A 14,953-nucleotide genomic window follows, 5' to 3' on the forward strand; every position below is an offset into this window, starting at 1 on the left:
AACTGCTAATACTTTTATCCGACTGTGAGACAAGATGGGTCAGTGCCTTCACGAACAGATGTTCGCGGTTCCCTACGGAAACATGATTGTACTCAGACGTGCTCTTCTTCGTCTGAGGTTGGCGCGCACAGGTGTTCCACAGACAACTGCAAACATTTTTCCATCAAGGCGTTGACCGTATTATCTCAAAGTGGGATAAATGTATCAACAGTCGTAGCGATTGCTTTTGAACTAATAAACAGTTTACTTATTTTTTTTGCATCTGTCTCGTCTTCATTTGGCTTCCACTTAGACAGTATTTATAGAGTATGAAGATCGTGTGTGGCAATGTACGTAGTTCAATGTTTACTTGCAGTGCTCAGTCTTTAAACGCTATTAGAGTCCAAGATCCAGTGTTCGCTCATATTCACATCTGGCTGATAAATATCCAGTTGGGAATTATTGGTTTGACGAAAGGCTAGGGCATAACATAGTCCTTGTTGTGTGCGTTTTTCTCTGCAGTCAAGCGCGAACTATATTGCGCCTGAGTAGTAGGCAGCCCGACGCTCTGCTATGTAGACTGTATCCCGTATCTTTTGGAGCATGGAGTACTCAAAAATACGAAATTGTAATTCCTACTCACTGCTCCGTTCTGTAATCAAGTTGCCGAGCTCCAGACAGTCCATTGTGCTATACCCATTTGTAAGCCCAGCTTATTCGTTTGCTTGGTTAAAATGATTGGCTCTTTCAGTATGGGTCGTGGAAGTCATTTTCGGTATTTTATACATGGCGAAGGGTGTAGTTTTGTTGTCTTTTATGTCTCCTTTCCTGTGGGGCTACACCATTGTTCCACTTTTGTTAGCTGTATTCTTTCGTAAACATTGTGTAAATATTTTTGCACATTCCTTTTGTATTAGTTTTTATCCAGCGTTGTTTTCGTTGGGATGCCGCCATATCCAGTCGCCTTAACTTCCTTCGGACCTTGAAAGGCTCGACACGCCTCATATGTCATTACTTCAGGTTATTTTAGTTGTTAATAACCCGTTTTGTCGTGATTGGTCGCTCAAACTGTATAAACATTTCGAGTGTTTGTGCTATTAGGGATTTTTTTCAGTTTTTCACTTTATTGTTACAGTTCAACAGATAGACAATATTTTTAAAAGTGACAACCTATGGTCAAAACTTATTCGTTTCAGAATAAGTCAGTTTATCACACTGAAGTCCCTGAAAATGTTTTCAAACCAAACCTGTTGATTTTATCTTAAAAGTTCAAGGAAGTGTTCCACTTTGCATACTTCAGTTTTTACAAAAGGGACTGAAATCCCATGCGGTGCATTGATTGCAGACCTTACATCTTTCAGCCAACAGACTTTCGTCATTGAAAGCAGGGTTGTGGGTCTGACACCTTGATACAACTCCATCAGGAGAATATACCAGAGTGAAATATACTTATGTTCGGAAGAAACAGAACACTTTGAACGACTAGAGATAGGAGGTTCATATTCACGTTAGTACGTTCTGCAGAAATACGAGGTGCATTCAAATTCTAAGGCCTCCGATTTTTTTTCTAATTAACTACTCACCCGAAATCGATAAAACTGGCGTTACTTCTCGACGTAATCGCCCTGCAGACGTAATTTTTCACAACGCTGACACCATGATTCCATGGCAGCGGCGAAGGCTTCTTTAGGAGTCTGTTTTGACCACTGGAAAATCGCTGAGGCAATAGCAGCACGGCTGGTGAATGTGCGGCCACGGAGAGTGTCTTTCATTGTTGGAAAAAGCCAAAAGTCACTAGGAGCCAGGTCAGGTGAGTAGGGAGCATGAGGAATCACTTCAAAGTTGTTATCACGAAGAAACTGTTGCGTTACGTTAGCTCGATGTGCGGGTGCGTTGTCTCGGTGAAACAGCACACGCGCAGCCCTTCCCGGACGCTTTTGTTGCAGTGCAGGAAGAAATTTGTTCTTCAAAACATTTTCGTAGGATGCACCTGTTACCGTAGTGCCCTTTGGAACGTAATGGGTAAGGATTACGCCCTCGCTGTCCCAGAACATGGACACCATCATTTTTTCAGCACTGGCGGTTACCCGAAATTTTTTTGGTGGCGGTGAATGTGTGTGCTTCCATTGAGCTGACTGGCGCATTGTTTCTGGATTGAAAAATGGCATCCACGTTTCATCCATTGTCACAACCGACGAAAAGAAAGTCCCATTCACGCTGTCGTTGCGCGTCAACATTGCTCGGCAACATGCCACACGGGCAGCCACGTGGTCGTCCGTCAGCATTCGTGGCACCCACCTGGATGACACTTTTCGCATTTGCAGGTCGTCATGCAGGATTTTGTGCACAGAACCCACAAAATGCCAACTCTGGAGACGATCTGTTCAACAGTCATTCGGCGATCCCCCAAAACAATTCTCTCCACTTTCTCGATCATGTCGTCAGACCGGCTTGTGCGAGCCCAAGGTTGTTTCGGTTTGTTGTCACACGATGTTCTGCTTCATTAAACTGTCGCACCCACGAGCGCACCTTCGACACATCCATAACTCCCTCAACACATGTCTCCTTCAACTGTCGATGAATTTCAATTGGTTTCACACCACGCAAATTCAGAAAACGAATGATTGCACGCTGTTCAAGTAAGGAAAACGTCGCCATTTTAAGTATTTAAAACAGTTCTCATTCTCGCCGCTGGCGGTAAAATTCCATCTGCCGTACGGTGCTGCCATCTCTGGGACGTATTGACAATGAACGCGGCCTCATTTTAAAACAATGCGCATGTTTCTATCTCTTTCCAGTCCGGAGAAAAAAAATCGGAGGCCTTAGAACTCGAATGCACCTCGTAATTAACATTTGTACCACGCCGCCACGCGGGTTCACGGTCAACGTCAATATTGCGGCACAACGCCACCTGCCGGTAAAATGTGCCTGCAGCTCTCTTTGTCCCTATAATCCGTAGGTAATGGATCAGTGTGACTTGAGCAGACGTGCAGGATGCTTCGCAGACAGAAATGCGAACCGTACCGTCAAATCAGTGAGTTTAAAAGAGGGCATATTGTTGGCTTGAAAAAAAGTGATACATCCGTACGGGATACTACTGCTCGTGTGGGACTAAGTGTTTCGGCAATGCCACGGTTGTGTGCTGAATGGTTCACTGAAGATCGTCGAATGCGACGAGATAGGTTAGGTCGCACTACACCTCCCCCCCTCCCCCAACCCCTCCCGGGAAGATCGTCATCTCATTCGAATGGCATTGCAGCACAGATCTGCGCCCTCCTCGGCTCTGGTGCAACAGTGATAGAGTGCAACACATTGTACGCTATCAGGGGTGACAGTCCGCCGCCGTTTATTACGGCGTGGCTTACGTGCGCTTCGTCCACTTCTCCGTCTGCCTCTGACGAATGTGCAGAAACGTGCTCGAAGGCAATGGTGTATGAAAAGACGTCACTAGGGACAGCAATGGCATCAGTGTTTTCGGACGAATCTAGGTTCTGTTTGTTCGAAAATGATGGTTGCAATTTGGTTCGCCGCAGAATTGTACATTTCAATTTTAGAGGTGTATGTAAGCAAAACGTTGGTAATGGGAAAGCAGAGAAACGTAAATCAGAGAATATTTGAACTCTGAAGTAAGCAGTTAAGTGGGCGAGACGAGCTAAAAGGGATAACTGGGGAACAAATGTGTGGAAAACCCTTACTACAAAAAAGGGGTACAGTAATGGGGAAAAGATGGTGAAAAATTGACTTACGCTGGAAGGGTGAGTAGAGAAGACAAAACAGCTCTCTCTCTCTCTCTCTCTCTCTCTCTCTCTCTCTCTCTCTCTCACACACACACACACACACACACACACACACACACACGAGCGCGCGCGCGCACACAAACGGTTACGCAGTTCCCATCGGTGGGCCCTTATCAGCTCGAGAGCGTGTTAGTTGATACGCCAGGCAACGTAAACCACATCCAACACTGAAAGTATAATATAATAGCACTTTTTGGAAAACGGTCCATTGTGGAAGGAGAAGAAGCAAGCTGCAGCTGCCCGACAAGGCTAAGTGAAGACATGAGTCTTAGATCAGAAGGAAGAAATTACGACTGACGTATAAATGTTTATATCACTCGTTGACAATACCATACATGAGGTACACCCTGAATCCTCCTAGCCGGCCGCGGTGGCCGAGCGCTTGTAGGCGCTTCAGTCTGGAACCATGCCACCCCTACGGTCGCAGGTTCGAATCCTACCTCGGGTATGGATGTGTTTGGTGTCCTTAGGTTAGTTAAGTTTACGTATTTCTAAGTCTAGGGAACTGATGACCTCAGATGCAGCCGGCCGCGGTGGCCAAGCGCTTCTAGCCGCTTCAGTCTGGAACCATGCCACTCCTACGGTCGTAGGTTCGAATCCTGCCTCGGGTATGGATGTGTTTGGTGTCCTTAGGTTTGTTAGGCTTAAGTAGTTCTAGGGGACTGATGACCTCAGATCATAAGTCCCATAGTGCTCAGAGGCATTTGAACCGTTGTTTGCATCCTCCTACTTCGCGACACCCAAAGAATTTGGAGTGGCTGCATTAGATCATCCGCTGAGCAAACTGCCGAGGATAGAGGACTCTGTAGCATATGGTCTGTGGTTTGCTCTTATCTACATTCACATTAATCGTCACAAAAGGTAAAACGCAGCACTCAGCATACCCGCACTGTGGTACCTCTACGGGATCTAATCAGCAATAAATAGCTTGTGATCGATGTGGTACGAGGAACGTTAATTAAGTAGTGCAACAAATTTTTTTCTCGGCGAATTTCGGTTGAAAAAAATATGGAATTTGTCGTGGAACATAGTGGCATATTCCAGCTTTAGTAGCTACAGTTTCATGAAGTTTTGATAGCTGGCGACGCTATATGTAGCCTTCAAAATGTCGTCTGTAACAGATGTGCGTCCCAAGAAGAGAACTATCATTGCGTTTCTTTTGGAGGATATCCAGAGCTCGCAGATATTCATAGGCGCTCACAGAATATCTACGGAGACCTGGCGGTGGACAAAAGCACAATGAGTCGTTGAGGGCGGCGTCTGTCATCATCGCAACAAGATCTTTCTAATCTTCAGATCTCCCGCGTGCTGTCCGGCCGCCCACAGCTGTGACTCCTACAATGTTGGAACGTGCGGATACTCTAATGGGTGGTGATCGACGGATCATAATCAAATACCTCGCTGCTCAATTGGACGTTCCTGTTAGTAGTGCTGACACACTCGTGCACCAGTTGGGGTACTCAAAGGTGTGTGCCCGCTGGGTTGCTCATATACCCTGCAGCCCGAAACTCGCACCTTGCAGGGGAGGGGGGGGGGGTTGTTTGGGGGAGGAGACCAGACAGCGAGGTCATCGGTCTCATCAGATTAGGGAAGGATGTCGGCCGTGCCCTTTCAAAGGAACCATCCGGGCATTTGCCTGGAGCGAGTTAGGGAAATCACGGAAAACCTAAATCAGGATGGCCGGACGCGGGATTGAACCGTCGTCCTCCCGACTGACGTTGACCAGTTGAGTGGTACCATGCGGGCAAACAGGCCCACACAGTACGGTGGTGCAAGGCCCTCACATTGAACTGAGATTATGTTAAAAAATAGGGTTTTGTAGCCAAGCGAATGAAGAAAAATGTGGTGTATTGGAATCCTGAACAAAACCGTCCTGGTTTCAGAAAAAAAATTCGTTGCATTACTTGTCGAACACTTCTCGTATATCTGAAACTGGTGAACTCTCGTCCACGCCGAATTGTGGTCATTATAAAAGCTATAGATAGTGTTCCACGGTATTAGCGTAATGTCTGCTGCAGTAGACAAAGTTTTTGCCCGGTGTGCTAACTTCTGTTTGCCCGTTTGTGACAGTTGTATGGAATTCACTCACCCAGTCGATTTGTTTATGGCGAACGTCTGAGGTTGCTGCTGCCTATTCAGTGTCGAGAGGCAGGTAGATGCACCCGTTAAGGGCGAAAGCTGCGTGAATGGCGAAGGGGTCGATTTTTCAGCTGATCAGAGCAGCCAAAGTGCAGTGAACGGTGTGCCCGCATGAATGCTAATTTTGTCAGATCGCGAGCGGTCGATCGTGCACCGGCAACCTCACCCGCCCGCCGGTGCAGGTGTCGAGGAGTGTCGTCTCGTGTGATGTACTCACACTGTGTGGCAGTTTGCCCGCTATCGATCTCCTCCTTCAGTGTGTGTGTGTGTGTGCGCACCCTATCAAACGCTCTGCTATTTCACTGTGGGGAGGTGGGGTGGTTCGATTGGCCTGTCGGTTGGGGGAGAGCGGAGGGGGAGGGTGGTCTGGACCCCGTACCGCCGCCCTTTCCCGATTCTATTTATACGGGCCGGTGCGCCACCTACACGCGACCGAACCGTGCCGGACGCTCCCGAGCGCGGCCGAAGCCGCCCGCAGCGGCGCCGGCGGCGGGAGTGACGCCGCCGCCGGTTCTCCCCCCCCCCCTCCCCCTCCACGCTCGCCGCCGCCTGCGACCGCTCCTTCAGGACGCGCCAGTTTGCTCTCCGACTCTGCTCCGCCGGCGAGAAGACAGTTGCGGAACCGCCTTGCGTGCGCGCCTGCCGCTATGAACAACAATTCCGTCATGGTGTCCGCGTACGCAGACCCCATCGATTCGGACGCGCCCTTCTTCGTGGACAGATGACTGTGAGTGACCGTGGCGGACGCCGTCGAGCCTCCCCCCGCTGCACTCGGCTTCTCCTTTGGTGCTGCTGCTGCTGTGCAGAATGCCGTATGTCACTCCTGGGCTTTTGTAACGCTGCCGTTCTGCGCTTCTAGCTGTTCTGTGTGCTCCTCTGCAGCCGCGGAAGCGACGATGGCGGGTTCTGCTCTTTCAGTTGTGACCAACAACTGCGCAAAAAAATTAAAGCTCTGCCTGCGCTGCTTATATAAACAACAGAAAGTCTGCCAAGCGTATGAGCTGCCTTCTTTAGAAGTACAAAGCGTTTCGAAGAGCAACAGTACACTCGATCGCGTCACTGCGTAATTTTACTGCTGCTGCCTCGCTGCGCTTCAGCAGCCTCACGCTAGCCAGCATCATATCAACTACATTTTGCAGGCATATTACAAAACTTGAGAAAATTGGGACTGTTTATGTTTAGGATTGTACAATTATTATTTTAACACCTCACATTTCATGTTCGTCTCACTACTAATGTTACTTGCAGTCTAGAATACATTATAGCGTTTTCACTGCTAATTGCCCTAACCAAAGGTTTCTGAGACTGTACTGCTTAGCTGACGTCGTTCAAAAAAAGAAAAAAAAATCTGCCAGTTATTGGAACTGCTGAGAGGAATCTACGCACTTGTGAAATACACTTTCACGCTTCTAATGCAGGTGTGCTCTGCTGATATTTACTTATTATTAATTTCATTGTCACCGTCCTGACTAACTTAAAAGGCGAGAGGATCGTACAGACAGATTGACTTCTATGCATTGTCGAAATATCTGTCATTATAATCAGTAATCACATATCTTAGACTAAGGCTGCGTATTATTTCACGCTTGCTAATAATCGTGACAATAGTTCATCAACTTTCACGTCAGGGTCACAGAGATGCGTACGATCAGTTGGCTTTGTATGGAGACCATGACACAAATGACAAATTTTTGCTAATTGCGTAAACTATTAAATTATAATTAGACTTTGGGAGAAAGAATTATTCTATCTCTTACAATCTACACGAAAAAAGGCTGACGGCTACAGGTTCTTTGTATTTTTTATTTCTCTCTTCGTACAATTTTTGCTAAGCCAGTTACTAATAACGATCAGAACCATACGACACTGAGCGACCTTATAGTCTAAGAGCATCAGTATGCAGGCCATAGAAGCTAGTGGGCTAACGGTATTCGATTGGCGACGAAGATAGTTGTTATTAGATTTAGGTATTATCTTCGACAATGCAATAACTTTTTTTTTTGGGTCTTGGTGGTGCAACTAATATTTCTTTCGCGTGCAGTGATTCTCTGTAATAACGATAAATATCAAAAATATCATCGTAGTATACTATCACAAGTGGAGTGAAACTTTTCTGTCTTTCGATTTTGCTTCATAATTTTACCGTCAGTAATTTATTGACATTGCATAAGTGGGATGTTAAATACAATTGAAATGGTTTTCGACACTTCTTCTTTCGCCGGCCGAAGTGGCCGCGCGGTTCCAGGCGCTACAGACAGGAACCGCGCTACCGCTACGGTCGCAGGTTCGAATCCTACCTCGGGCATGGATGTGTGTGATGTCCTTAGGTTATTTAGTTTTAAGTAGTTCTAAGTCTAGGGCACTGATGACCTCAAATGTTAGGTCCCATAGTGCTCAGAGCCACTTCAACCATTTGAACTTACTCTGGATTTTAGTTGTTGTCAGGGATCACTTGTCCTGGATGTTAGTTACTGTTCTGTGATAAAAGGAATATTGGCAGACGATATTCTACGCGGGTACTGTTACGCACTTCCTGTACGAAGCAGCGTATGGCGATGAGACGATGTGGGACTTTCTGACCCTGATTGCTTGGTATGACAGCATTCCTGGGCGGAAGGTCGAATTCTCAGATAACAAGTGTCGCTTGGCTGTGCCGAGCGCGAAAACAAACTCCACGCCTTATCAGCAATGACTCCCATAGCATGCCATTACTTGTCCCCATAAACAGACCCGTACACCCACAACCTCTCAGCAGATGTCCAAATGTCTTATATCAGGCGTAGCAGCAAATCAAGCCTGACAAGGCATGTGTATCTCTCACGAAGCCTCCCAGAGAAGTGTACTGTATTAGCAAAAGTATATCGTTCCTCATAGTTTGCTATGGGTGTGTCCACACATCTGGTTGGCCAGCTCACATTCTTCGTCTCACCAGACGAATTACTTCGTAGGAACGTTTGTAGCTGTTTTGTGACCGTCTTTTCTCACGGCACAGCAAGAAAGTAATTCTTTGAAAACATTCCTGTCTTATCCCGAGTATTTTTCAGTTTCTCCAGCATCTCCAAATAGCGTCTCCAGGAAAGTCATCAGTTTGTCAGGTCCGATCGACAGTTAGTTGTGGCATTTATCTCCTACTCGGAGGCCAACAACGGACCACGAATCGCGTTCATCAGTCGTGCATCTACACTGGTACATTCTACTCCAGGCAGCTTGTGATCTACTCAGTGCAAGATGTTCTTTCAGTCGTATATTTACGATTAATAAAACGTCGACGGAGCCTTTTTATTAACATTTCATTTCGCACACTGTCAGACTGCCAAGCTAAAGCGGAAGTTGTGTGTCTCTTGCCTGAGAGGTTTTCGCATTAGTCGTATAATTTACTTGTGCAAGTTCTGGCTATATGCACATGCACGCATGATATTGTGCTTTTCAGATCATGAAAAGTAATCAAGTGACATATCGTCGACATATAAATTCAACGTTCGTGACCCAAGAGAAATCATATGACCACTAAAGCCTTATGGAGGTAATCAATATCAGCCTATGGGAACCACACAACCCTTATACCCGACCGCTAATCAAACAAGATCTGGTTGTTTTTAGAAATACTCAAATTCTTCTGGATACCTTTATTTAAATACGCTTCGGCACTTCTGTATATGTGAAAGTTTAAAAACATGAATATTAAAATAATATTTTACGGTTGATATTTTAATAAATACCTGCAAAAAGCAGCTGTAAACAATATGCTGCAACGCTTTCGCTTATTTCGTCGTCATCTGACAGGCTTTAAGACCCCTGGAATCAGAATTTTTATTCATTATAGAACTCTCGTACATTTCTGCGAGTGATTTCTCGTGATTGCGCTAAACGTCTCGTTTAGCCAGTTTGTAGCATTAGTGGCTGATCGCAGTGGGACAGTACTATCACTTTAACAGTTGCTGCCTTACTTACAGTGGGTGGAGAAAAATGTGGAAACACCAAAAACACAAAACATTACCATACCTAACACGGTGTAGGAAAACCGTAGGCATTCAATATAGTTTCCAGCTCCTCTATGGTTTTCAGTGGAATCTGATATTATTCTTCCTGCAAAATAGCGGCAATTTCACGTAACGATGATGGAGGTGAAAACAATCACTCACTCCTTCTCCCAAAGTAGACCACAGAGGTTCAATAAAATTGATATGTGCTGACTGTGGCGGTCAGTAGAGACGCGATAGTTCAGCCGTGAACAGGGCCCTGACGTCGGGGAGCACAAAATCAACACTGGGAGAGAAACTTTGTACCATAGGATAGACATGATTATCCAAAATGGTCGCATTTTCGTTGGCAGTAATGCGGGCTTGCAGAGTAACCATAGAGCCCACGGAATATCATGACGTGGCTGTCCAAATCATCGCTGAACCCCGCCCTTTTGTTACTCTTGGCACATGAACTCGGCCAGAAGTTGGAAACAAGACTCATGCGACCGAATGACTTTCTTGAATTGCTCCACAGCCCAGGTCTTACGCCTTCGGAACAACGTTTTCCTGCTACGGGCATTTGCATCACTGATGAGTGAGTTTGGAATTTCAGCTCTACCTTAAATTCCCTGCTTACAGAGCTGCCTTCGTGTTGTTTTGGTCCAAACAGGGTTCACGAGTGCGACATTCAGTTCTGCAGTGACGTTTGCAGCAGTCGTCCCCGGATCTTTCGTCACAAACGTTTTCAGTGACCGTCCGACAGTATCACTCAATACACGTTTTCGTCGGATGATGTTTTTCCGCTTTCCCTGTATGTAATATAAATCTTCATTACAGTGCCTCCTGAAACATCAAATTTTTCGGCTACCTTGTTACGGAATCACCCACCATAGGAGCACCAGCAATTTGCCCACGTTCTAATTCACTTTGATTCAACATAATGCACTCACACCCTACACAGAATACTGTTCTGACCACGACTGACAGTTGCAACGTATTGAGGACATTGCAGAGGTGCCTTTCGTGGACAAATACAACAGCGCAACGTGCAGACTTAGCTACCATCAGCATTTCTGTTCAAGTGTGCATTACTCGCGCTGTTTCTATATTTATTTGCAATCTATGTACATGCCACCTGCCTCCCTGGACAAATTCCTGCGAACACACGTGCCAGACATACATGCGGTGTTCCCCATATTCAGTTTTGAAGTCTGATAGATAAAGGAACAGGGTTACAGTAGTATAAAGTTCCACAGCATGGCAACTTTTTGATGGTGCGTATAAAAAGTCTTTTATGGAAGTTGCGGTACACAATTTAAACAAGATTTCATAAACAGTTGTGATGTCTGCTCTTATGTTGTCATTTGAACTTTGTTTCTTACCTTGGAATCATATTTTGGTTGTATAACATTTATTCCTAGTGTCTGGGTAGTATTCCTTCTGCAGCATAACTGTTTAGGGATGTAGGTGAAAAAATAACGACAATCAATTTCAGTTGAATGCCATTCGAAAATTTTCTTTAATGGTTACTCCTGCCGCCCATGTTGTTCTCGTCATGTTATATGCTCCTAGCCTAGTGGCATAAACATTATGCATGTTTTTTTATCATTGACAGACGTTAATTGATTAGCGTGCCAGCGACTTTTTAAAGAAGTACAGTCTTCGTGCCATCCTATATTTCGACGAAAGTAAATTGTGTATTACCAGAATAACTGAAGCACAAGTAACTTCATAGGGAAGTTTTTCACAGCGCACACGCACTCACACCACACACACACACACACACACACACACACACACACACACACACACTACGTTGATGCCTAGTTTCGTTAATTGTCAATCGTACTCTGTAACAACTGTGCTTTTGCGTATGACAGACTATCTAGTCTCACAAATACAGCCATAAGAAAATACTGATTAAAGTAAAACATAAAGGTGGTTTGACACTAACACAATGTTGATTGATCTAATTTCTGGAATGACAGTGTTGCAGTTATCATTCAAATGCGATGGCCAATCGAATAGTGAAGAACGATCGGTTGCGAAATGGAAACCACAGTGAAAATCTGATGAAGTTTTGTACAGATGAGCTGGGCAGTGTCTCTAGTATGCCCGTAGATAGTGTACGTCGCTCTATAAAGTTCTGGGCGCACTGTGAGCGCGTAAAGATCCCTGAAAAATAGTGACTCCCGTCAATTATGGGTGCCTGCTGAGAGATTTCGCCTGATTTCATGCAACTTCTTCTTCATGACAGTTCTAGGCCGCACATTGCAGGGGAAACAAGGACGCCCCTGCAGCGTTTTCGGTGGCAAGTGTTTTGGTCACCCACCATACAGCCCAGACTTAGCTCTCTCTGATGTTAATCTCTGCTCAAATGAACAGCTGGCTATGAAGACAATATCTTGACACAGACAACGAAATGTAGCCCAGCGTAAAAGAAAATTGTCGGGAAGTACTGGAGACTGCGTTCCATTTCGAGGGTACTGGAAAGTTGGGACAGCGCTAAGATAGATGTCTAAGTCGGAGTGGCGACTATGCAAAGAAGGAGCTGCAAGGTGTAGCTAACCGCTGCAAATAAAACAGTTTTGATTTTCGCTGTGTTTTCCATTTCGCGCCCGAGCGTTCCTTACCTTCCAAATAGTCCTCGAACATTCTAAACTTGCAGATATAAAACATAAGTAAATTACTTAGTACAAAAATGCATTGAAATGTATGTGAAGAAACAGATCGCGGAGGATTTGTGTTTGTGTAAAAAATGCAGATCCCATTCTCAACATTATTCAAAGAAAGACATAATTTCCACCATGCTTCTGATTAAACGCCATCGTATTAACATACCTAATCTGTCATACTTGCTAGCAATCGGCGTGATATCTATAATACGAATAAAAGTATAGCCAAACATTGCACTTGTAGTGATGACACTGTAAATACTTAAATTCAACGCCTTAAATTTAGCTATGGGCAACACTTGCATTATTATTGTAATCTTGTTACCGAATGGGGTTGTTCCGTAGCAGATCACTACGTTTCAGATTACACACATTGAATTAATTTAGACAATGAAATCCCGTACTGCAATGTTGTGTGAAGTAACTTCCATACAGATTAAAGCAACATAATTAGCACGGCAGCATGGCAATAGTCGGAAGATACTGAAACAAAATAATTATGAACACTCTCTTCGTATTGCTCTTCGTATCACAGAGTTCTGTATACTCATACAGTAGCCACAAGAAGAATAGTTAACAAAAAAATTGCAAAACTAAAAGTAAATTCGACGACGAGACAGATGCATTACCATCGACAACAACATTTTATAATGAATACATAAAGCTACCAATTCCAATACATAAAGCTACCAATTCCAAGGTATCAAGGCATATCAAATATATTTAGCTCAAATATATTTAGCTTTACCTGGTTACAGTACTCTGTTTATCGCACTTAAATACAACGATACTTAATATTGCCCCCACAAAAGTGATAATGATCTCGTAGAATGAAACAGGACACACGGCATAATTTTGAGGTGACTGTAACTTCAAAGTCAATGAAACTGGGCAATAGGAATGAGTAAGCATAAGTTGTTTTATCAGCCGCGCCTTCGGTTCGAATCGTGCTGTTGAACGGCGTCATTATTCCTGGCGGGAATTAGCAGATCCAAACAGGCTATTGGTTCCGGTGATGATGTTTTGATGATGATGTTTTGTTTGTGGGGCGCTCAACTGCGTGGTTATCAGCGCCCGTACAATTATCCAATCTTTGCTCAGTCCAATTTCGCCACTTTCCTGGATGATGATGAAATGATGAGGACAACACAAACACCCAGTCATCTCGAGGCAGGTGAAAATCCCTGACCCCGCCGGGAATCGAACCCGGGACCCCGTGCTCGGGAAGCGAGAACGCAACCGCGAGACCACGAGCGGCGGACTATTGGTTCCGGTTCGGTGGAGCTGTGTAGTACACTGTCGTTAGGCAAATTTGTGCCCTTTTACAGTTCTTTCATGTCCACGCTCCTCACGGTGGACAGTTCTACGACATTCCACTCTTCAGCCACAAACATTTATACTAACACAGAAAGTTTCCAGATTTTAAAAAACAATAGTAAGATATTACATGGTTTTTAAAACTATTAAAATGTTGATTATACATTAATTACATTGAAAATAAAACTGATGATGTATTTTTTTAAAACTGGAAGGACGGGAGGGGACAATTTGGAAGAGGAGAGGTTGTGTAGTTCTGGTGGTGTAAGGTGTCAGATATTAATGGAGCAGGAAGTTTGGTATTTGGGAATAGACGTAATGTGGGACGGTGAGTGCTAGCTAAACATTGCTTTTTAGGATAGGTGTAACTATTATGGAGAACACAGCTTAGTTATGAAGAACAAAGAATAGCAGAGGATGGAAAGGGAGGAGAGTGCTTCATGTAGGGAAGGATAGGGAGTGATTGAGATCTTCTATGAAAGGTAAATGTCAGCGCGGATTTCACTGTCTGTGGGATGGTGTCTGTTAAAGTTGCGTAGGGTGATGATATGGAGAATAAATACGTGTAGGGCTGGTGCGATATTCTGGTATAGGTGCGGCAGCGTACGAGAATTGGAAACTAGAGGGGAAACAATAAAGTTGTGAAACGTTCTCGCAGGCGTTGATTGTGTGTGAGGATGAAGGGGAAGTGATGAGCTGGCAAGGAAGGCATGTAAGGGGGGGTGAACGGATGGGAAGGCAGGCAGGGTGCGTGCTGTTCAAGGATTCGGAGACAGTGAAGGAATTTACATGGAGTAGATTTCCTGGCTACATTGGCATGGCGAAAACTGTAATTGATCCTGGCGTTGTAGAGGATGGTAGAGGGATGAAATTTCATTGTTCGGTCAGTTAGTAGTTTGTCTGTTGTGGGCTTTCTCTTAGATAGTGTCCATGTTAGCTCACGGACAAATGTTCGTCTGAAGTGTCTTAGTATGTTAGTTAATTTGATAGGGCGGTCATAAATGGCCACGAAAATGTCATGGCCACATTAAAGATGCGAGAAGTTTGTCCTGTAATTATTCCCTGCATGGCTTGAACGGATGTC

General features: G+C 44.8%; 1 protein-coding gene across 4 annotated transcripts in view; it reads left to right on the plus strand.

Moving 5' to 3' along the window:
- Window positions 1-14,953, plus strand: part of LOC126094487 (protein Fe65 homolog) — a 262,378-nt gene that overhangs the window by 130,085 nt on the left and 117,340 nt on the right. The window contains exon 1 of one of the 4 annotated variants that reach the window (XM_049908886.1): window positions 6,515-6,727. The exons of 2 other annotated variants lie outside the window; for them this stretch is intronic. In XM_049908886.1, coding sequence (XP_049764843.1) covers window positions 6,723-6,727 — 5 coding nt within the window. In that variant the 5' untranslated portion in view covers window positions 6,515-6,722. Of the gene's footprint in view, window positions 1-6,514; window positions 6,728-14,953 lie in introns of those variants that run through there. One more of the 4 variants, XM_049908887.1, reaches the window with a different exon arrangement.

The sequence above is a fragment of the Schistocerca cancellata genome, chromosome 8 (assembly GCF_023864275.1).
Source record: "Schistocerca cancellata isolate TAMUIC-IGC-003103 chromosome 8, iqSchCanc2.1, whole genome shotgun sequence".
Lineage (NCBI taxonomy): Eukaryota > Metazoa > Arthropoda > Insecta > Orthoptera > Acrididae > Schistocerca > Schistocerca cancellata.